This window comes from Sparus aurata, chromosome 2, assembly GCF_900880675.1.
Source record: "Sparus aurata chromosome 2, fSpaAur1.1, whole genome shotgun sequence".
In the NCBI taxonomy this organism is placed as follows: Eukaryota; Metazoa; Chordata; class Actinopteri; order Spariformes; family Sparidae; genus Sparus; species Sparus aurata.
The window spans coordinates 9,843,993-9,868,707 of record NC_044188.1 but is presented as its reverse complement, the minus strand read 5'-3'; the positions used below and the strand labels follow the sequence as shown (position 1 = coordinate 9,868,707).

Sequence of the window (24,715 nt, the reverse complement as noted above, 5' to 3'; positions counted from 1 at the left end):
ATATTATGGCAGGTGATTCAGCTCCCATCTCTGGAGATGAGGAGCATGTGGAAGGAATAACAAGACTCATCCGGAGCAAAGCTAAATTCTCCAACTGTGAAATATCTTTATTTATGCAACGATGAAAGATGGACCAAGTCCAATAAACACAACAACATGTTCATCATCACAGGAGATCTGTACAAATCAAGAATCTTTGTAGCAGTGAAACCAGCTGTTTTTTTTCCTCAAAAGGCCAGTGTCAAACACTCAAGACCACAAGAATGAATAAAATCAACTATTTTCAAAAGAAGCTGTCACACCATAAAGAATTGTTAATAAATGGCAAATTGGGCTAATAGTGAAGTAATGATTCGGTGAACACTTATCATTTGACAAGATTAATTAGAACTTAGTAAGAAGTTAGATGTATTAGATGTATTTGAAGATTGGACACATAAATCTTCTGATACATTATGAAACATAACATGTTTCTTGTGTCATATTGGAATTATTAGCCGTTAGAATAAAATGACCAATTATACAAAATGTATGATCTAAAAGAAAGAGGTAACTTCAGAATAAAAGCCAAAGCATTTTTTAAAAAAAAATAATACATCTGCCGAGCTTGTAGAAAGATGCAGAATACGGTAATCTGTCTCCTTAAAAACATTATTATACTTGTGAATCAGTCATTTTTAAATGTTAGTCGGATCCAAAATAAGTGTTTACATTTATAAATTAGTACCAATTTGTACTTTACTCAACATGTAGTGGATGAATTTGTGTCCGTTAATTATCTATATATAAATACATCTACTCTATTATGAGTTAAGAAGACTGACAATGACAATTGAGTCATTACTGAACAATATAGAATAATTGCAAATTACAATCACCATTTAACCATTAGGTCATTATTTGCCATTTACTAACAATGTTGCTGCCCAGCATAAATATTTCACTCCTCCTCCTCCAGGTGTACCATCATATCAAAATATCACTCTATGTTATCCAGACTTATGAGTCCATTTGATTATTGTCTATACGTTGATGGGAATGATCACGTTTTTTTGTTTCAGTATCAACAGTCGAGTTAAGTATTTGAGTATTGTTTCTACAATATTGTACAATTACCAAGGAACGCTAATTGGTGCACTGCAATTACAGGGGCGGCACTACGGGGATTCGTACATACTTAGTTGTAATCAAATAGCTAATTACTGGACCACCTAGGCAGTGAAAGAAAACGAGTCAAAGACAGCTCCCTCCTGGGTTTTCACGTTTGGCTCCGCTATGCAGGTTTTCAGCTAAACCAAGATACTCAAAGATCTCAGGAGCCCCTTTTTTCTTTCATAAACCTCGACTAAGTAATCCTCTGACACAGTGCTCCAATCCAAACCTATAGAAAAAATAAATAAATACACGTTCAGTTCTGAAAAGCCGGCAGTAGTGAGCTGCAGTGAGAACACGCGGGTATGTCAACACTTGCCTCCCTGCGCGCTCTGATTCCTCCGCACACACGTCATAGCTGTCTTCATGTTCATAGTAAATACGACTCTACAACAAATACACCCACTACAGACACTCACTCACACATGCACACACAAATACAGAATCCAAAAAAGCAAAATACCAACTAGATAAAATGCACTTTGTAATGATTTAACAATAAAACTCAATACTTTGGTCAAACAAATCTAATAGTGTTGTATCTCTACTTAACATGAAAAAAAAGTTAAGGCAAAAAATCAACCATTCAACAAGTCAAACAACAAAAGGTCCAAAAACATACATTGAAAATATTTCTTTTTACAGTATTTCCTCATAGAAAAATATGTTTGACTTGCACAGAGTTTTAAACATGGCCACAGTTAAGACTCAATTCAACCTCGAGTGCACAAGACAGCATCAGATTTTAATCACAAATCTACTGGTTCCAGTGCAGCTGTAGTAAAGTGGAAATTCAACTGGCATGGGGTCTATTGTACAATATCCTGCAAGCTACTGCAAACTACCAAGCAACTACACTAATGTTGCTAATAATGACAATTACACACTGTCATTTTAATTATAGATAAACAAGTTCTGATCAAAGTCCATCAATCTGTAAACATTTTTTTTTTTTGGTCAAACCAACACTTTCCTACAAACTACATATTTCATCCTCGAGTAGTTACAGTAACCGACAGGCAGCGACAGTGCACAATATGCAGGAGAAACGAAAGCTACAAATACAATTAAATACAAATACAACTCTTTCTTTGTGAAGGGAGTACCGCAGCAAAATGGGGAGCCGCTGCGGTCTGCTTCCATAGTGCAAAAATGCAACCTCAGCGGCCGAGCCGTGCAAGCTACAGCGCTTCGGCGGCCGTGGAACCCGGGTCTGAGGCGGCTGTCAGAAGGCATTGTTTGCCTCACTGGTTTGAAGGAAAGGAAAGAAGGGCGGTCATAACATCTAACAGTGGGAGTGAAAGGGGGGCGGAGATCGGCCTTAGTTGAGGTCGGATGATTTGAGCTCCACATCGCAGAGCTCATGTAAAGATTGAACCTAAATGTCACAGCGTTTCTGTGTCCAGAAGCCGACACGAGGATGATGTGTGATGAGTATTTACATGGGTGGAGGTGTAGCGCCGGAGTCGGCCAACGTGACCACCCGTCAGTGATCTGTTGCTCAAGTCTCAACAGGTTTGTAACATTTTCCATCCTCTAAAGCGTGTGTGAGGGCACGAATATGTGTGTTTATCAACTGTCTGATACATTCTTTTGATTTTACGATTAGACACAGTTCGAGCTTGAAACAGACATTCACAAAAATCATTGCCATCCCCAGCAATGGTTCAACATTTCAGGCACGACGACTACATTATCCATCGAGCAGGTCAAGGAGAAATGGCAGAACAGGTGGCAAAGTGTAGAAGGCCAAGCAGGAGGTAAAGCTGAGCTGTTAGGGATGCCAGCAGAGGATCCAGTGTACAGTAGGTAGAGGTGACACTGTCAAATGAGAGAGGAAAATTAGTGAAGAGGAAAAAGTTAACAAAACTGATTGGTGTTGTTTTCCCTACAGGCTCTCAAGATGACACAGCTCCAATCTACATAATTGCAAAGACAATATCCCCAAAACTAGAAATCAAATGGATTTCCAGCATGAAAAAACTGTATTTGTAGCTTATCAGTACTTGAATAATCATCATCACGGGCAAATTTACATTCAGTCCTCCCAGGGAGCTGCTGCTAATAATAGCATCTCTTGCCACAGGAATATTAAGCACCCAAAAAACAATCACTCCTTTTGTTACGCCCTACTTTGTTTCGTCCATGAATTCGTTCTAATCAATTCTAATTTTGTGCTCTTAGACTTGAGTTTATTTATAACAAATATAAATGCCTATGTGAGTGTAAAGACCTTAATGTATCAGGTATGTCACAGCACATACTCTAATCAAAGTGGAAGTTTATTGACTTTGCTGGGACTGAACAGTAGCAAGCAAAATCACTCTGCGTTTGCGTGAAAGCACTGCAGAGCCTCGGGCTCTTAAAGGTGAAAGGCTGCATTATTCGAAGAGAATTTTGAGAATTCATGTCACCTCAAAAATGTGACAGTGATTTTTATTCTGCGGGAAACAATGTAACACATCTTCAAAAGGTGTCGCAGCAACCCAAAGAGGCCAATTATGACCAGCTTCACTGCTTTGTTGCTTTTGACGAACTTCTGATCGCAGGCTGTCTGAGAAAACCTCTGCACGACTAAAACAGGAGGTGAAGATGTTTGATTTGACCCGTGCAGGACCGTTGCTTTCTACTGTTGTGAAAATGCCAGTCATGGATCACCATGATTTGATGTTTGCAGTTCACCCTATTTCCCCTGCTGTGGGACCATGAGACTGTGTTGATGGGGTTTTCGCAAAACATGTGGGAGTGATGCGTGTCACTGCTCTGCTCTGGCATCTTGCAATTAAACTTACACGCCATCGATTTTTGAAGTTCAGTTCTCCCTCCTTGTGAAAAGACTTGTATAATGTATTCAGTGGCTCTGGGTAGAGCTTTCTAAGGAGGGCTTGTAATTAAAGACACTGTCAAGTTGCATTAGCAAAATTGTAGGATCCAGCATTTGTGGAGCTTGACCCATACGGGGGATTAGAAGTCCGCATAATCTAATCTGTCTCTGAGTCCCAACAAGAGTGCTCCTTTAAATGGGCTGAACGTACCAATTTTTAACAATTTACAAGTATTAATCACTTTGTTATCGGTAATATGTGAGCAGATTGCGAAGTGATGAGAAAAATGGGACCTGCCACAGAAGTTCCACAGAGCCCCTTTAGACTTTAAATTTGCTCAAAGGCGACACCAGTGTTTTACAAAACTAAACTACAATCCTTATTGCTTGATTTCAGAGTTTTAAACAGAGTATGACAGTACAGCCCTGTACCTGTCTGTCCAGAGAGAAACCTGCATCATTTAGGACAGCATGCTGATTCAGACAGAATGAGACAGACCACACTGTGCGAGTCCAGATGGGCAAGAAACAAGTTAATCAGACAGGCTGTAAACAAGCAAAGAGTAAAAAAATTTGCCAGATTATCTAAAGAACTAAAAGTAAAAGCAGGTGCATGCTCTGAAGAACTTGCTCTGTAAACTGTTTTGGGGTTTTATTATTTCTGTTCACGTTTGTTTTATCAGCCTGAAGCTTGTGCTCGATCATCTGATTGCTTGTCTCCTCTCCCATCTGAATTTCTTTTGCCGGTGTCTGTTGTAGAATTGTCAAAAAAAGCTCTTTGAATTAAACAATCAGCTCTCACCTTGGCCCTCCACACTAAGACGCCTTTGTTCTCCACTTTTATCCTCCTGAAATCCTTCCATCTCTTTCTTGCCGTCAGGGAGTGGTGTCTCCGCGATGCATGGAGGCCCGTCCCCATGTGACTTGTCCACCACCACCTCCTCCTCCTCCTCCACCTGCTCCTCCTCCCCCGTGGTCCTTATCTGACTCCGGCTGGCTCTGGGCCCGCTCAGGCTTGGGATTGGGCGTGCATGGCGGATCAGGCTGTTGCACCGACATGGTCCTACGCAGGTGGGTGCGCTTACACAGGAAGTCAGGCTTTGCCGAGAGACCAAACGAGCCTTTCCTTAAAACCATACGGACCGAAGGGGATTTCTTAGGTCTGGCTCTGTGCCCAAACTGAAGGGTGGAGAGGTGCGCTGCATAGCCATCGCTCAGGAACTTCATTTACAACACAGAGAAGAGGGTAGAAAAACAGAGAGTCATAAGAAGATTAGAGGAAATGGAATGAACCAGGAGGAAAGCCAACGTGTGCAAAGAGGCAGACAGAAACACTGTTAACTGCTGCTAGAGAAGGAGATTAACAAAAATGTAAAAGAAAACTACCTGGCACTGATTTTGGTACTTCTTCGAAGGTCTGCCAACAATATAAATCTGTGAAGGGCTGAGGCCGAGCATGTTGTAAACAGAGATGTCCTTCATGGAGCCGTAAGCAGAGTTGATCTTAATGTGACACTGGTGAGAGAGGAAATAATCTGTTGGAGATGTGCGTGGCATTTCGATGCAGCCCAACCCAAGGCGACAAATCTGTGAGCCTGTAAGGAACAGAGCTCACAGCAGGGTGACAGGCAAAATGTGTAATAAAAAAGACTGGAGACCACAGCCACAGTGTGTTAGGGAGCATGCATAGTGTATTATAATGCATTCATGATACGCTCATAAACACACGTAATGTTTTCTGATGCACCATTTCTACATTACAGATGTAACTTATAATGAATAATTAGTTCAAGTGTCTTAGTAAGGCTCTTGACTAGTTATAAACCAAAGGTTGACTTGAAATATGTCATTAATACTGTACCTTTACTCACCTACACACATTTACAGTTAGGGCATTTAGCAGATGCTTTTGTCCAAGTGATTCACTAGTAAGGTGTTGATCAGAACAACAGTTCTTTGGGGTTCAGTATATTGCCCAAGGACACTTCAACATGCAGACCAGGGGAATCGAACCAGTGACCTTTGGATCACCTTAATGCAATGTAATTTCAGTTGTTTAGTGAGGGGTAACACTACTAAACCTACTTATATTGCATTATAATGCACCTATAGCCTATGAATATTCTTTAGCACTTATAACTATGATTATAGACATTTTATAACACATCACAAAAATAATTAGTTGTTATTAAGATAGACCTCTTTAGATCATTATAAGTAACATGCATCATGTTTTAAGACTGTAGATACACAGATTTATAGTCACTGTGTGTTTACGAGTGCAGTCATAAAGCTTTATGAATGCATGATGATACACTATGAATGCCCCAAACACACACCATAGATGTGGTCATCATAGAAAAAACTGCCCAGATTAGTGGTTTGTCTTTAGTGGTGTACCTCCTGTATGAGGTTCCTGAGGAAGATGGTCTTTTGCCGCAGAGGATCATGAACAAGGCCTTCAGAGAAGAAGATCATGCCGTGGGGGAAGTTATGCTGTGACAGCCAGGATACCACGCGCTGCTTCTGCATGTCAGGGCGGCCTGTGATGTAGATAATCAGATAACCCAGGTCCTGCCAATGCCTGCGTATGAATACATAACATCAAACGAGTTATTCATTTCTATAGGCTGCAGTGGTATTATCATGGAGAGAACATGGACCTTAATGCACATACATTCAGAGGCGGTTACCACTGACCTGACGACATCAACAGCCCCGGGGCGGACCTTGGGGTCACTGCCCATGATTGACACACTGGCAGCAAAAGATCCATCAATGCTGAAGACCACACACTCCATGCCCCGTGGCAACACAGTCAGGTAGGCCTCGGCACTTGTTTGATCCCCCCTTAGATATAAAAAGAGAGAGGTTGCATAAGAAAAAGCATTTGCTACACATGGTTGTAACTCCCTTCACTATTGCAACCTCTAGCTAGATGCAAACACACCATTACATGCTATGGATAAAGGACTTAATTTGATAATTCTCTCCTTTTTTCTCATGATGACTACGAGCACATGCTACAAGGATGCTTACTTGACCACCATTTTAATCGGATAGACTCCGAGGCCGAGCTTCTTGCTCTTGGGTATGGTATACGCGACCCTGCCGCTGCTGTTGGTCACCTCTGTGTCAAAGTGCACCCAGCGGCCAGACTGAGGTTGTGTCATCAGCAGGATGTCCACCTGAGAGGAGCAGAGCGGGTCGACAGGCAGAGATTCATGTGAAGACTTGAACACACACACACGGATATCTGCAGTAATCAATCATGTTGCTGCTCTTCACCTTTTCTCCAGTCAGAGTGACCATGTCCAAGGGGCCGTACATGAAGCGGCCCACCAGAGTTTGAGGTCCATCCTCGGTGGCAATGACATCATTAACTCTGTGGTTGGCGGTGACGTTCTACAGGATAACAAGAAGGAGCATCAAACATAGTTCAGTCAGGATACTCGAGTTAAGGTTTTTAACTTTCAGTGCTGCTTATGCGATGTTCTGAGATCGTGTTTGATAACTCAGAATGAGCCTTTTATATCTAAAGGGGGCTTTGGTCCTGATACACAGAGTCCACCATGTTGCACCGCCATGTTTCTACGGTATCCCAACATAGACAAACCAAACATTGGCTCTAGAGAGGGCCTTTTAAGTTTTCTTTTAATGGCCACTGTTGGCCACCACAGCCTGATTGCTAGATGCCAGAAAATCCATCACACCGGACCTTCAATTTCCAAAATCCTGAATTAGCCTCAATGCATCAAACTGAATCTTTAGACAGTCTGTCTGTGAGCACACAAACCACCACAGAGGAGCCACAGGGGGCGTTCCTCCAGCCCTACAGGTCATTTTAGTGTCTTTCCGCACATCGTTTCAGTTCTACGGAACGCAACTTACTGTTTTAGTTCACTTTCACTCTGCTGTCATGCGCATTATTTACAGATGCAGAAGGCAAATATTTCATTGCATCTTAGCGAGCTACAAAATTAGCAAATAGCCTGTGAACATAGTGGAGCTTTTGGCAGCTATAGAGCCAGATATTTCCTTCAGTAGTTGGTGGAGAGTACAACAGAGCGAAAAGATGAGCATGTATCATTTATGCAATCCCCATCCTTACCATCCTTGCTTGTCAACACACTGAACTGTATTCAATTGAGCGTACACCAAAATTAACAAGGATCAGCACATTGCCACAGTCTGTTTAATTCATGTTTTAAACAGCATTGCAACATTTTTGGAAATCGCGATTTTCAAATAGACAGCTGTTTGCTAACATGTTCATCACCTCATCTTAAAGGGGAATAATATGCATTATGCTGCATTTGCATCTTGTTTCTGCTTCTCCACACTGCGGTGTTCAGTTAAAAAAAGGATTAAAGATCCCTTCAGAATTAAACATATAACTAAGTGTAAGAGAAAAGGGGACTGGGGAAGCAACACGAGTTAAAATACATCCAAGCAATTTTATATTTAGTTCTATGCATGCATAAACCACGATGATGATGCACTGAAATCACTGCTGGTGTCTTTATCCCTTCCAAGACATTCAGCACTGCACAGCGAGGGTGAAGTTTTCCCTGCTTTGATGTGTTTTATATCAGAATTTTCAGCCAAACGCCTCTGAAGTACGCAATGCGGGACCTTCCAGAAAAGAGAGTTAAGTTCTTTTAAGCTTCCTCGCCTTGTTATTTTCTCCTTATTGCGCCATTCAGTGAGTACCTCCTAGTGAGCCAGCAGAGAAACACTAATCCCTAAATCTCTACTTACTGAGATGGTTGCAGTTTAATAGCATAATTCTTATACTCTGTTTTGTCGGCCTCCACGACAAAAAAGTTTAATTCTCCTTCCAGGTTCTCTACCATTTCTGTAACCTTTAGTTTAAGCTGGTGAATTTTGCTCTTTTTCAACACCTTGCTTGGCATCTTCCTGGCATCCTTGTAGATCACATGATAAAAGATAATAACACTTCCTCCACAAGCATGTAAAGGATTTATACTTGTGAAGTGCTGATAAAATGTTAGAAAAGAATACAAAATACAGGACTTCTCGAGTAAACAAAAGCAGCAGCAGTAAATGTAATTTGTCGACCCCGTCTTTGTTTTATCGCAGTAATTTCGTGAAGAGTCAGAGGCTGGTATGGCAATTTTTGTTAACTTGAAAATAAAGTGCTGTTCATCGACAGCTTTCAACAAAAAAAATGGAACATCTGCCCAAACAAATACTGTGAAGTGCTAATGGGATCCATGTCATGGTCGTATTTTTGCTGTTTGAACTCATCAGCTAATGAAAACTGATTTAAAAGCTGTGACACCTAACAAGGAAGTTCAACGTCTCCAGCTGTTTTGTTTTGTCAACAATTGATTGTTTTGCCAGTGTGAGTCTTATTTACTGATCCGGAGATGTGGCAAGCAAGCAGAGTGAGCGGAACTTATATGCACACCGGCACACTCGGCACATAAATCACCACAGCTACCGTGCGACTTGAGGAGGCTCGACAGTGTTCGATATGTAGTTATATTTCCCCGACACAGTTCATCTGGCACTCTGTGCGGTCAAATGTGAAAACAGGAAAGCAACACGCGTGGTATCGCCATCCACTCACGGGCGACAAGTGGAAGAGATGAGTTGGAGAGTCAGGCCCCCCGCCTGCGAAAAAGAGCAGCATGTACAAGAAACAACAGCCACACTAGTGGTTCCGCTCCAGCTGTGACAAAGACCTCTCCCCACACAGAGGGAGATTAGAAATAGAAGCCAGCTCTCTGTGAATAGTATCATTCTGCAGCAGATGAGCCGGCTGTGCCTGGATTCAATCTCGGCTAAATCTCCCTAACTTTTTCAGAGCTACTTTTCTTTAAGCGCTTACATCAAAAACACATCACTTTGCAGAGGTGAGGGCACGAACAGGATTACACTGAAATATAGCTATGTTTCCATGGTGCTCTGGATGCACAGCTCTATTTATAGCTCCAATAAAAGCAAGCAGTCGCTAAACTCTTGTCTTTAGAAAATGGCAGATAAAAAGGAGCATTAGGTGGAAACGACAATGTGACCTTGATTGTTCCACGCGGCAGAGCTCAGAAGCATCAGGTAATTGTGTGTCTGCCTGCTTCGGTGCTTCAAGGTGAAAGTGTGGGAGTATTTTAAGAAATGCAGGTCACAGCGCTTAAGCACTACAACCTCAGCAGTTAGTGATAAATTTATTTTCAGTCTGAATGAATGCAAGGCCATTGTGACAGAGGAACAATCTCTGCCGTGTGGGCGGTTGTATTTCTGGAGACGATATTCCAGCTTGTGTAATATATTGCGTCTGAGCCGGAGTGCATGTGTTAAAATATTCATGAATTTGTTCACATAAAGTTTGAACACGAGCTTCTAAATGTTAATTGAGGAGCCATAAAATCGCAGTTGTGTCGGCGATTTCGCCCACAGGAGCAAACTGGGGCAAAAAGTATATTTATACAAAGCAAAGCACCGAATAATTTATTACCCTTAGTTTGACGTGTGTCCTCCTTCTGAGCCATTTCTCTCGCGGGCTGGAGGGAGAGAACGGTGCCGAGTCCAGGTTGTGTGCTTCCTGGGTCTTCACACAGTCGCATCGCATGAGCTGTCAGTTAACACATGCATGAATTAGAGCAGGAATTTGCACACAAAAGAAATACGTTCTTACATTAGAGGGGCATTCTGTAGTTTTGAGGGAGACATTTTAATCAGAAAAACAAAAAAGATCTTCTTTGACTGATTTATTTTATGCCTAAACAAACTAAATAAACAAACTATCGTTGTTTTCACGGCCAAATAAACAGAATAAACAAACTGACCTTTAAGGACAACCCAATTTCATACTGTTATATGTGGCGGACCCTGCCACCTTTCTGGCTCCAAACAGTGTTCTGGTGACCTTATTTTCCTCTGAGAACAGCTTGTTTATTCACTTATGGAAAAGATAAATATTTATTATTACCTCATTAATATTGTAAATGTCTTCGCCAGAACAACACAGTTCCCCTTTAAACAGACAGAGCAGGTTTGTCTACAAGTAATACGCCTATGGACGCAGAAAAGAATAGACAATAATAATAAGGAATTGTCTAAAGCCTTGAAGGTAAATCTGCTGTTATGTTTAGCGTTCATAAATCACAATTTTTAATGGAAAGCATTTGCGACAAGAGCAGCACTGGCACAGATTAAAGGCTGAGGGGTGATGTGGAGTACTCAAAGGAAATTACCAGTCACTACTTGAAAGAGGTTGTGCATATCAATTCCTAACGGCCCAGACGAAGAAAAACATTCTCTCACATGTTGGACCTGCACTGTGAGAAATAAGTCAGCCTTGACAAAATTTTCGGTGCACCCCTCAAATTCCATGACAACTCTTTCATATGACGCGGCGTCAAGGGGAGCTGAAAGACCGCTGAGCCAAAATAATGATCTTCAGCTTTATTAGCTTCCTAATGGCATCGATAGCAATTCTTTTTTTTTTCCTGCACGCTTTTCTTATTCCACTCACGTTTCCTGACAAAGAAGACATGTGCGGCAGACAGTGGCAGCGGTGGAAAAAAAAAAAAATCATTCTCTTTCTCCTCTCCAGGCGCTCGGCTTTCTAATGATCAAGTTCAAAGACTGTGTTTCCTGTGGCTTCTAATAGGACATGACGCGATGACACCTGTCTTGATTCTTCATTAATTTTTTGTCCTGCTAATTGTTGCTGTCTAGGGGATTAGGTGAGGATCCTTGTCTTCATCACAGACGCACCTGAATACAACCATTGTCAAAGACATATTCATGGGCAGCTCAGGCAGCCAGGGCTAACGGTTTAATTCCCACTTTGTGCTTAAAATATATGCAGAGTTGGCACGATAAGACTATGCAGTCGGGTAATTGTGACTTCATAAAGTTGATGATAGCGGTATGGAAATGACCGAAGAGTCACTTTAGCTGAGAACACATTTGCAGACCTTTAAAATCTTAACCAACCGTAAAAGGAGTTGGCAGCACACATTTATTTTTCTGACTCCTGCACATTAAAGTCATGCCCTTTTTAAAAACCAGCAGATACTGAGGATTCCTGCACAGATTTGTTCGGATTTCAGTCATAAAATCAAACACGCTTGATAAAAGCACTCCCACTTGTCAGAGGCTCAACTGTGAGGTGTGGGATGAATCATAAACATCCTCGTGCAACATAAAGGGCTGATTGGTGATGGCGACCTTCCCTTAATTTTGCAGGCAACCCCACGATCTCCGGAATCTTGACCATCACTCATCAAGACTAAAACAAGGTAAGACTAAGGCTTTCTATCGTGCAGTCGATTCTGAGCTGCAGATCCACATGTCATGACTCGGCACTGGATCGTATTCTCAACATAATATAAGATGTCTTGAAACGACCTTTCATCAAATTCATGGTTAATTGTTCGCTTCTTATTATCTTAATTTCTCTCCGTCCCCTAGTTTCACGTCATAAAGGAGTGTTGACGACATCACTGGCTCGCTGCCAGCCTTGTGGTTATAAGATATTCAGGGCGTCGTCTGTACAGCAGGAGCCCTTGAACAGCGAGGCAGCATCTTTCTTTTGTGCAGCAAGAAGACACCCTTAAATGGCAACAGCTGTTCTACAAGAAATAGCATTTGGTTCAAAGAAATGGCAAAAGAGAGGAGAGAATAAAATATTATAGAGTCACATTTTATTACCTTAAACTATGAGAACAACCTGAACAGTCACTGTGGATGCAGCATTTTAAACTCAAGTTTCCATTATGCATTTTTACTGGGAAAATCTGTTTAAGTCCTACATATCTAAAAGGTGCTGTATTACATTCTTGGGAAGACATTTAAATCACAAAAGAAATCTTCATTCATTGATTTTTTTTAATGAAAGAATAAACTGAATAAACAAACTATCATTAAAGAGCAAGGCAAGTTCACACTGTTTTACTTTAAAGGTGGGCAGAACTGGGACCTCTGGGGGAATAAATGCACACCGGATCCTCCTCCACTTTGGGAAAGGGCTGAGACTTTATTTTTTAAACTTATCTGGAGTTAAATGTGGATTTATCTTCACTCTCAACCTTTCTGCAGAGGCAACCCAAAGAGATTCTGACAACCTCCGCTGTAGGGTGTACCTTAATTTTTCTCTCTTTGTCTTTGTTGACTGCTTACTGGAGGGGAAATGTACTTTTTCTTCAAGAACTTACAAAGAGTAGAGGCAAAAAAGAAGCTGGACGGAAAAAAACCTGGTGAGTGCTTTTTTTAGTCACAGGCTGAATTGAACACAAACAAAGACACTCAGCCCAAGACAGCGTTGGAATGAGCCTCAACAATCAACTATCTTACCACTCTTTCAACAGTATTTGATTGTTGAGTCTCAATCTAAAGTTGTTTGGACTGCCTTGGGTTTGGGTTTGTGATTCATGGTCTCAGCTGTCTGTGTATTGTTTTTAAGCTCAATAAACACAGATAATATTTGACTGGAATTTCTTCCAGTTGTCTGGGACAGTGAAATCTTCCAGGAGTGTAGCGTTGCACTCTGCTTATGTTAAAAAGAACAGAATCAACTTTTTGGGTGACAAAAGAATTGGTACTGGTTTGGACTTTCTTGAAGTCTAAGTTGGTTAATGTCTTACCTACAAGCAGTTATGTTTCAGAAATAATAAGGGCATGAGGAATTCCCCAAGGCTAGATCTTAGGGTCTCTTTTTTTTACAACCACAGCATGGTGCCATTCACTGGCTATTCTTTGAATAGTCAGTGAACGGCAACAATTCTTTGACTTGCTATTGCTTTGTTTGTTTTTAAGATTGTTTTTTGGCTTCTATATATACACCCTCTTGTGTCAAGACCAGTGTAGGGCCTGGTAATCTGGCATCTCCCCTGCAAGAAATGCCAAGACAGGTTTCTAAATGAAACATGAAAAGACAGTACTATTTCAGAGTTAACGCCTCTGTCCAGTGCCTCCACTTTCTAACTCCTACAGCCTTCCTGTTGGTGGTTTTGTTATGTTATACAACATTACACAGTCTGGAACGCTTTAACGTACATGTTACAAAGAGCTGAGTGGATAATGCAGTGACAGCAAGTGGCTTCCTGCTGTTCTCATTTGGTTACAATAACACAGAGGCAAACAAAGCCTGAGGCTTTGGATTTGAAGCAGAGTACATTTTTTATATCAAAGAGGACAGGCTATGTATGCAAACTCGTGGTGTTAACAAGAAACTGGAGATGTACCATTTTTTTTTTTTCAAAGTTCTTACATCTACTCCCAAAACGTGCTCACAGATGTTCAGTCTTTGAGCTACCAGCCAGCAAACTTTTTCCCTCAGATGTTTTTTTGTCAGTATAATCTGAAAAAAGCTTTAAATGCTACTGGAAATAGGTTATACTAATTATGCACTTATATGTTAATAACCATGAGAAAAAAAAGGGCAGAGTAGGCTAATTAAAATAACATGTTAAGCGGCCTGCGGGCCGTCTGGCTTGTTTGCCAAACAAAACAGACGCTAAGCAAATAGGCAAGCGCCTCAATGGGAATGCTTTTAATGCCATACATCAGTTTGATTCTCATGATTTCAATATTAAACTGCATCAGCAAAAATCTTCTCTTATTCCCAAATGTCAAATAACTCAATATCAGTAACATATTTAGTAGATTGATTACATGGTGACATGTAAAAACTGCAATCACGCATGCTTTATTCTTTTATCTTTAAAAGGACTTATTTTACAGCAGTGCCATTATCCCTCTACTCCTGCTAGACCATGAGATGGCGGCTGCCTGATTGACAGCTCTTTTGAGCGGATATGAGCTTTTATGCCTGTCCTGAAGCCCGCAACAGCCAATGAGTGATCATCTAGACTAGTGACACATTCTCTATTCTATCGCTTCTCTCTTGAGCCACTTACACACCAGCCCCCAGATGACTGATGCATCATGTAGCCAATGAGATTTTTAATTCCAGTTACATAGAGTTTATATCAGTTTTTAAAGCCTAGTACTTGGAAATTATTCAAGTTTAAGTAGATTTATGCATTTTTCTCTTTGAACTGGCTATTTTTCCACTTTAGCACCAGTATTTGACTATTTTATATGCACAAAGTAAGTGTTAATCAGGAAATAAAAAACAATAATTAGTTTTTGCCCTAGTAACTCAAGCAGCGGTACTTTGCGGTCATATAATGCCTTTTTTTGTTGCCAAGCACCTGAATATTTCCTTAGAAAAAAATGTGTTCAGCGTGTTCCAACTCCTACAGACCAATGCCAGAAGCACTTAGCACTTAGCACAGAGGCTTTCAAAAGAGCCAAAAACCATGCCTGTGCTCCAACTGGTTCAACAACAGCTTTGAATTTACTTTGGGCTAGACTGGTATTGGCTTTTTCGGTGAATTTTACATACATGTGTCACGATCTGTAAAGGTTGCTGGGGAAAAAGATAAGCTGTCAATGAGGCTGGCCCACCTGCCGAAGAACAAAAGCTGCAACGTCAGTCGACTCCCAGTAGGAGGCGTGAAAAAGGTGAGGCAGAGCCACTGTTGGGAAGGCTGTCAGCACATCAGGGCAGTACAAAGCATAATCCAGCCTCTTGGAGCCCCACCAGCTGCTGGAAACTGGAAACACACGCATATTCAAGAATACTTGTGGAAATCTGAGATCAACTAAAGAGCTGTGATGCCCCATGAACCTGAATTCTTCTGCAGGAAATAATTATTGACTAAATGAGACAGGACAGTGTAGCTTCACTCCCACTCACTATTAGCGATGGTGTTTCCCAGCTGGCTCATGGAGCAAATCGACGTTTCACTTTCCACACTGGTCACACTGGCTCTACGACCTCCTTCTTCACCTCCTCCGCCGCCTCCATCGGTCTTCGTCTCTGAGGATGACTGCGAAGCTGGGCCGCCAGGAGTTTGATCACCTTCCAGAAACACGCCTGTATTGCCTTGGATACTTTCCGCTAAGGGAAGGGGAGGAGAGGGGAGGAGGGAGGGATGGAGAGAGAGAGGGCAAGGACAAACCGAGAGGGAAGAGGAAAGGAAATGCTTTGATCACACAACAACTGACTGGCCTCAATCTTTAAATCGATGCTGTTATTTTGCCTAATAAGAAAGCCTCTTGCTGTGTATCGACTTGCTTGCTTGCGGTTTATCAAAGAAAACCAAAGACAAGGAATAAGTGTGAGCACAATGACGGAGGATTCTTGCTCTCGGCTCCTGCTGACAAGCAGAATAATTCTATCAGGTTGGCTTCTTCTCTCCCACTGGCACGTCTCCACACAGATCTTTCATAGTTTTTCAGAGGTAATACTGCATAATAGGAAAAAGAGTTCCCTAGAGACCTGGCTTCACCAGACATCATGGATCTACTTGTTATTCCTGAAGACGCAGAGCCTGGGAGAAGCATTTCATCAATAATTTAATCGTCGGACAGGGGAGTTTCTACTAGCTCAGTCCAATATCACATTTATCGTAAAGCCTACAATACATCTTGAGGACAAAAGGAGACTCGCGCTGAACGAATACAACTTCCGCCAAACAGGATTTCATAACAACAGGAAGCTGAACAATACAGCAGGCCGGTCTCTTTCTTTATGAGCACTCCCACACTGTTTTTCCTCTCCTACCTGCATTATGAAACTCAAAATGTTTTTTCAAGCAGACTCTAAAGAGTGCTCATTATCCCATTACCAAGCCTTTCATGTTGATGTGGCTCCATTATGACAGAAGATAAGGCTCAACCTCAGTGACAACCTACACTATTGAATGGGATGTAATCTATAGACTGTATTTGTATGTATGTCACAACGAAGATTTAATGCGCAGGTAACCCCACTTCTGTGTCATGTCATTTACAAGCTCCCATTTACTGCAACATGCACCAGTCCGTTGGGATATCTTCCGATGTGATGAAGTGGATATCGGGTATAACCCGAGATCCTGAGCAGCACGGCTGAGGGGAGCTTAGATGAAATGAGAGTGAGTGTGCTGCACGCCAGCAAAATGTTACGCAGAGCACGCTGTGTCTTTTCTGGGAAAGAGGATCTTGCTGCATCTCTGGAAAGAAATGATTCTCTTAACCTTTGCCTATGACACAATCCTCTGTTGACATGACCTCCACTCACACTAAACATTACATGGACATAATCTCCACTGCATTTACATTTCTCATCCCGTTTTTGTTTCATGAGGCAGAAAGTTATTGGCTGATTAACACTCTCTCTCTCTCTCTGTGTCTGCTGGAATGGTTGTAAATAAGCCGTCAGATGCAGCCACATGTTGCCTCATGTTTGGTATGTGAAGGATCGGCTACGGCAGCAGAATACAGATTAACAGCCGGCATCTCAGACATGAGGGGAGAATCATGTGTGGCTACTGTCAGGGCAAAGACCCGGGCACATCAGGATCATGCAGATGATGGAATCTGACAGATACTGTGTTCGTATCAGAGATGTCATTGTGGACGGTTTTCTCTGAAGTAGGTCTGCTTTTAAAAGGAGCAGGAAATATCTTGCTAGATGAGAAAATAGGAATGGTTTAGGCTAATTTAAAATCATTGAAATTAGGTTAAAAATATGTCATCTCTGTGGCTTTGTTTACTGTGAGTGGTGAGTTGAAGGCATAAATACTTTTCTGTTCTCTGAGAGTCTGAATCAACAAGTGATTTTAAAACATAGTTTGCCATCTGAGCCTTAATTACCATTCTCTTTTTACAGCAATTTCATCATTAAATGTTTCCAGAGGGCGAATTCTGTAGCCTTTCAAAATAATATCTGACAGCGCTCAAGCATTGAATGACAGCTGACTAATAAAATTAACCTGGGTTACATATTCATTGATTTATTCGCGGGTGGTCCTCACCTACATTGCAAAAATGTGTGATCGGCAGCAGATATTTGTTGTTTGTGGTTAAGTTTATATCAAGTGCTACTTCTGAATCCTCACATCTGAGGTGCAGAGGTCAAATCTTTTCACTTTCACAGGTCTTTGGGTTTGTGAAATATCTGGGTGGATTTTTTTTTTTTTTTTTTACAAGACTGGGCAGGATTTATGAAATTGGAAACATTGAAAACATTTATATCCACAACAGAATGCAGATGAAATTCCAACCTCATGCACCGCTATGATGACTAGTGAATGTCACTGGTTTCTAACTGTGGATGCTTTGCACTGTTTGCAGTGATTTGTTTACCTGCTCTGAGGTCACACACTGCAATCTGTTATCACTAATGTGCCCCACAGCGCTCAGAGGAGCCCTACTCTCTTTCAGCCTCGGGAACATTAGCACGGCTCTGTCTTTCTTTTTCACAGCACAATGAGCAGAGCGAGGCAGAGAGGAAGGGGGAGATTATTCTGACAGAGTGAAAGAGCCCCTGACTAACGCGTTTTCTGAAACACACATGAAATTTCTCAGAGTTGTGCTGGGGAAGAAGCAGAGAGTGCAGAGGATCAAAACACTGCATGGGATGGTAGGAAGGACGGACGCGGAGAGGAGGAAAAAGGGGCGAGTACAAGCGTTCAAAAGCTAAAGTTCATTCCCATTCAGTGACCAGAAACGGAAAGATTGTGATTCGAGCACGAGGCAGGGGAGAGTGATGACAGTGGTGAGAGGAAGGACGAGGAGAGAATTCAGAAGGTAAGGGAGGATGATTGCACTGTGGCCTTGAAACGTCTTTGTTGCAAAAAGTCCAGTCCTCGTAACGACGACACACCACAACCTTAACATTAAAACACCATAACAGCCATGTGATCAATACTTATAAAAATGAATATAATTCCATGTGCATTTGCCGTCCTGGGTGATCATATTTCCCACTGGAGCATAGCTGGAAATCAATAGGAAGAGGGCTCATTCTCTCTATATTAGCAGCATTCATCATAATAAAGCCTCCACTGTTGACGGGTGTTGATGTCAGTGTCATACCCACAGGAGCCTGATTTGATTGGCTCTTCACTCCTGCATAACAACTAATTACCACATTACAGAGTAGGAAATGGCCGATGTGTGCTGCTGTTTCTCCTGTGTGTTCGTATGTCTGCCTGCGTGTGCATCTGTCTGCGTTTTTTTTTCTTTTAAATGAACACTAAACGTGGCAGCATCTGAGCTCGGTCAACCGATCAGAGATGCAAACCCATAATTAAAACCCGTATAGCTGCAAGCGTGCGACTTTGTGTCTTCTTTTACACTCCATCACCTTTATCAGCGCTACTAGCGTCGCGCTTTGTGACCGGCTACACATGATTAAATTAATAAATCACAGCTTGGGCGTCCAGCATACACGGGTAAAAACACTCCGTTATGTACTGCAGTGTGTACAATACGAGAGGTACACGAGGATCACTCATGCGTTTGGTGTTTAAAAAGGAAGCTGATGGAAACTGATTTATTGAACACGAGATGAAGGCACAGTGATTTAGGTTGAGTCAGTTAGTGAAGCTCCTTTCAGACGTGGAATGCATAACATTACCGGCCTCATCCGTCTCTACAACCAATGACTGAAATGTTCTGGAACGGCTTTATTCAAACATGACAGGCGCTTTATAGAAAATGCCACAATGCTCGCGTAATATTTGGCAACTAGCGAGGGAGCTTTGGCACAATGTTGAGAGTATCTTCTGTTCTCTAAAAGCCATCACTGATGCTGACGTTGAAGCCTTGATTAGAGACCGCAGCGACCACTCGGCCCTCTTCTTACAGTGAACTGTCGAATACATTTTCTCATCAATTTCAGATAGAGAAGGGGAACAAGGCGTACTGTATGAATCCCTTTTCAGACAACTTCAGTTTTTTAACTCAGTTGTTAGTACTGATTTTTTTTTTTACAAACACATGCCCAAAATACACGAACATGAACAGATACGATCTATACTGTAAATTCAATAATGCATGGAGCCTCCGGTCCCCAAGCCAACTGAGCTACTGCCGCCAACCAGTTGCTATTTGCTGATCGGCTGATTCATAGTTGTTAAAAATTTAGGGAAGTAATCAATGTAGCTGTTCTGATGACTATTGAAGTTGTTTTTTGTTTTTTACAGATTTTATTTATTTTGTGCAAAATATATAATTCTTGATTTTAAGACGGTAGACCATGCTTTCATTTTGTGCAAACTTAAACATGCTGTTGTGGCCATATTTGCCATATTTTAGATGCAAAAGAAATGTTACTGGTTAACTAATCTTTCCAATTGTTTGATAACTATTGTATTCATACTACATGTTTCTCCCTTAAACAACGTCTGACCAGTAATTCTCCAAAGCCCCTAGATATATAATCCATTTTCCATGTCATACATGGCATGTAATATTACAGAACTTGTTTGTAAAAAACTAATCCTGTATCCACCATAAGGGACTTAATCAGATCTTAGATCTGGACAAAGAAGTCACTGTGAGCAATTTTGAGTCTTTGGTTTAAAGGTCCAATTTGTAAAAAAAGGTTTATTTTTGAGTCTCCTGCCCAACTTGTCAAATATTAACCCTTTGGAATGGTGGCTGGCCCGACTCAAAAATAAACCTTTCCTACAAATAGCATCTTCAAGTGTCAACCTGTTGTATTTGGTACAAAACGGTTGTCCTCAAGGTATGTTTTTTAAATATGATAGTCTAATTCTTAAGTCTTTGTATAAATATTTAGTTTTAGGGATCTGGCAAAACTGATATGTCTGACCTAGTAAAGAGTGTCACAGTGATTTTTAAATAATTTAGGGAAAAATATTTGAATTTAAAATAATTTGTGCATCAAATAGCACGATAAAAAATAACGAAACTGCTGTTGCTACAAGTCTAATTCTATACTGATGAAGATCTTTTTCACAAGTAAGTGGCAAACAGAAACTCTTTGTGCATCAAACATGTTTCTGTTCTTATCTCACTTAAGAAAACACTAGTAATCTAGTAAAAAGGATAACAAAAATATATTTTCTATATGACCAAAATAGCACATTTAACAAATCTCTCCAAAGTTATGCATATTTCTGATAACTGCATAATGACTAAAAGGGTTTTAAATGTCTAAAAGCCTTGCAGCAAACCACAACATCTTCTGATGTGGGTTCATGCTTGAAGGCTGTAACCCTAACACAAGCGACCAGTCCTACTTTCTTGTTAGTTACTGGATACAGGAGCAGGGAAACCAGGTAAAGTGTCATGGCTGCTGTTTAGAGTGAGTCTCTCTGTCCCAAAAGTGGGCTAAAACATGCTTCAAATAAATCAGTGGCTCATTAAGGACTCACTCTCTACAACCAGGCCCTCCAGGGGGATTACGGCAGTACTGTGGCACACAGAGCAGACTAATATCTCACATACTGTGCCTGATCCTTAGAAAGGGGTGGCGGGCTAAAGTTCCTGCACCAAGAGAAGATGAAGTATAATTACTTAAAACTTGAGGCTTTGGGGGCAGGATTTAGCTTCGCCTCTGAATGGCCAGCTCACACAGATGGGATCGAGGCTCTGTACAAGTGCACCTGTGGAAATTCACATTACTTCGTCACTGAGTCTCCCCGCTGCTCTAATCTAGTCCCACTAACAGGATTCCTCAAAGGTTTCACGCCAGCTTTGAAATGCAAAATCCAAAAGGTTATTAATATGGCATTACAATTACAACAGAAAAGAGATGAACCAATGAAATATTCAGGAGGAGCTGCTCTCGTGTCTCCCTACGTTGGTAAATTGATTTCCAGGATTGATTCATCTGTCCTACCTATAAGCATTGAGCGTCCATCTCCCAGAGGGTAGCGCTGGTAGCGTGGCACAGCAAACGGTGGCAACTTGTGGAAGAGAGGCTGCAGCAGAGGCTCCAGTCGAGAGGCTGAAGGGTCCGAGGGGTAAAACAGGTTGAAGATCTGAGAGCAAGCCGGATGGAGCTGGCTCACTGAGGGCCAATAAAACAAAAATGGACAGGGAAATCCATTAGGAACAGGATTTTCGGATGAAGTGTGGACGGTCATTTGGAAATGAGGTAAATATAATTTAGAAAATACAGGTGATTGAAGAAAAAGAAGAAGAAGAAATAAATACAAAAGTAGAAGTAGAAACAGAAATGGAAATAGGAGGAAAAAAATAAGAAAAAGAAGCAAGTAGAAGAAGAAGAAAAGGCAGTAGGAAGAAGAAGAAAGTAAGGAAGTAGAAAACAGTCAATCGTTCCTTGGGGAAATTCAATTTAAAGATGAAACTGATGAGTTGATCCAGCTATGTCATTTTGCTGTCACATTTCAATTAAACACCTTTCATACAGTTTCATACAGACTGATGAGTTAATAATAACGAGCAAAATAATAAATCAAAATAGCTGTTATCGGTGTGTGCATGTGCACATTTGATGCATGTTTTGAAGGAATTTAATTCTCCGACATGTTTGGCATACGTCTGGTTCGTACCCTGGACGGCAGGCAGCACAGTGCGTCTCATGGCCAGCACGAGGCCCAGCGGACAGCCCAGCAGGAAGCAGTCCGACACCTCGAAGTCGAATCGACCGGGGTTCAACACCAGACTGGTGCTGCTGCCGCCACGCACCTCCACACTCTCCTTCATCAAACTGGAGGAAAGACAAAGGACAAAACTTATTCAGCAATAACAGTGTGATGAGTAGGTTGCATTTGTATAATAAACTATATAATAATACATTTGTACAGCACTTTTCTCAACAAGCTTACAAAGAGCCCTCTAAAAGCAGATAAGAAACAAAAACAACAACGAAATATAAAAATGGATCAGAAAACATCAAATGACTGTGATATTAAATAGAGTTAAAATATCAAAGTGACAAGAGTGGGAATAGAAAATCCAACAGAGTATTAAATATTCATATTTTTTTCCCCATCAACAGAGAGTCTTGGGGGCTCCACATTAAAGCATAACTCAATAACTGAAACTCTGGACTAGGCTGGAGATATCACTTTAAAAAGCTTTGTTTACCATAAACAATGAGAACAGGTAAAAGACGGAAAATGTGACTTTAGGTATGTTGGGGTCAGCATTGATTATAAAGGATGTTTTTAGAGTGGCTACAGCTACAAAGCAACAGGACTGGTATACAATCATAGTTTTCATATTAAGAGAAAAGATTAAATGTCAAAAAAGTTCATGCTGAAACAGGGAAGGCAAATGTCTCGGTCTTGGCACAGATGAGTCGCTGATGCTTCTGCTTCTGCTTTGTCCTGATTCAGGAGTTGGCTCGTTTTAACATTCTGGGGTCGTTGTCAGCGCCGGGCCTTTATGACTCATCCTGAGCAGCTCTTTTCTCGGCCTGCATCACGCTCGCAGCTGTTTGAACAGCCGAGCCGGTCTCTGCCACAACCTTCTGCTGACTGAAGAGCTCGCTCTGCTCTCTAGCGAGCCAACATTTCCCCATTAAGTCTTGCTTGGGGAGAAAGGATTAGCCGGCAGTCTCCAGACATCTTTAAAAGCCAAATCAATAGTGCTCTGATTGCCTTCCGCTTCCATTTTGTTTTTTTGTCTTCTCTTTAGTAGTGTCCACTCCTTTACTGCTTCCAAACACATCAGTCCGTCTGTTTTTCTTATAATTTCCTTATAATTAGTGACTTCTTCCAAACGGCTAAAAAGTATTAGCAGTAGTAGTTTATGTGTGGCTGAAGAGAGAGTGAACTACTTATCTATAAAGAAAGGACTCTCTGTCTGTATGTCTGTCTCGAGAACTGTTTATCTGATCTACTTCATACCTGGGAGATTCGTTATTGAGAACACAAGGAAGTGTCTTGCTGAATTTGGTGCAATTTGGACACGTTCAACACTTATAAATCTTAGATGAACAGCGAACACCGCTCTGTGTAGCCAATGGCATGGCTTCAACTTTCTGGCTTCATGGCGCTGCAGACATAAGCTTGGCTCATATATGATATTGTGGGTAAGCAGACTTAAACAAAATGGAAACTATTAGTATGAGTAAGGCATCGCACTGAGAAAAAACTAATGAAAAGCAGTAGCTTCAAGGCACCAATACGGGTTTTCTATTCTTCAGCAAGAACTGGAGGTGACATAGTACTTTTCTGTCAACAGTATTATGCTAGCTAACTTAAGCCTCAAGGGCTACAATATTTATTAATACGGATAGCATTCAGACACTAAATGTGGCATTCAATCTGCCCCTTTCCATTGCATTCAAGTCATAACAACACTGTAGTTCGAGTAATCTGCCCCCCGGCTGCGGCTATTGTTGCTAAAGCTCACTGGCTATTGCTAACATCGCTTACACTATCGTCACTAGAGCTAATGCACAAGCGCTAGCCAAGGCTAATGTTACTGTTACTAGTTAACATTGCTCATGCTACCATAACTACTACTAGCTAACTAACACTAGGGTGGGATACCGTGGCATTTACGGACATAAACAAAACAATAACTCAACAAACATTGTAAAATTATTGATTCACAATCATAATAATGCTTCCAAGGAAAAGAGAGTTAGTTATAGTTGAAAGACTTGACTGTTCTCTACTTCTCTTAATGGACTCCATGTGGATATGTTTTGTTTACTTCAATAAAAATCCACGCTCTAACAAGGGTTTTTTTCACATTAAACACTGCCAGTTGGTGCAGAAAGTGAAGTGTTATGTTTGCTGCCAGGATGAGCAAAATGTCAATTTTTGCAGCTATAGCAGTTGTCATTAAACTGCAGATTGTTATCAATATGTTAAGTAAATATGACAAATATTACACTGAATAACTGTTATTGAGTGAATGGTTGACATGTTTTGAAACATAATGAGCAATGAACATATGACGTGTCCGCAAACTGCTCAG

The 24,715-nt window shown here is 41.2% G+C and overlaps 1 protein-coding gene across 3 annotated transcripts in view; it reads right to left on the bottom strand.

The window, feature by feature from the left end:
* Positions 1 to 82: 82 nt before the first annotated feature.
* The window catches only part of pitpnm3 (PITPNM family member 3), a 101,203-nt gene continuing 76,570 nt past the window's right edge, over positions 83 to 24,715 (bottom strand). For all 3 annotated transcript variants that reach the window (XM_030396729.1, XM_030396737.1, XM_030396746.1), the window contains 12 exons: positions 22,333 to 22,490; positions 21,657 to 21,827; positions 15,714 to 15,917; positions 15,422 to 15,570; positions 10,458 to 10,574; positions 7,265 to 7,381; positions 7,016 to 7,164; positions 6,677 to 6,826; positions 6,377 to 6,560; positions 5,363 to 5,491; positions 4,779 to 5,197; positions 83 to 2,973 (listed from right to left, as the gene is read on the bottom strand). In XM_030396729.1, the coding sequence (XP_030252589.1) occupies positions 4,853 to 5,197; positions 5,363 to 5,491; positions 6,377 to 6,560; positions 6,677 to 6,826; positions 7,016 to 7,164; positions 7,265 to 7,381; positions 10,458 to 10,574; positions 15,422 to 15,570; positions 15,714 to 15,917; positions 21,657 to 21,827; positions 22,333 to 22,490 (1,873 nt within the window). In that variant the 3' untranslated portion in view covers positions 83 to 2,973; positions 4,779 to 4,852. The remainder of the gene's footprint in view (positions 2,974 to 4,778; positions 5,198 to 5,362; positions 5,492 to 6,376; positions 6,561 to 6,676; positions 6,827 to 7,015; positions 7,165 to 7,264; positions 7,382 to 10,457; positions 10,575 to 15,421; positions 15,571 to 15,713; positions 15,918 to 21,656; positions 21,828 to 22,332; positions 22,491 to 24,715) is intronic.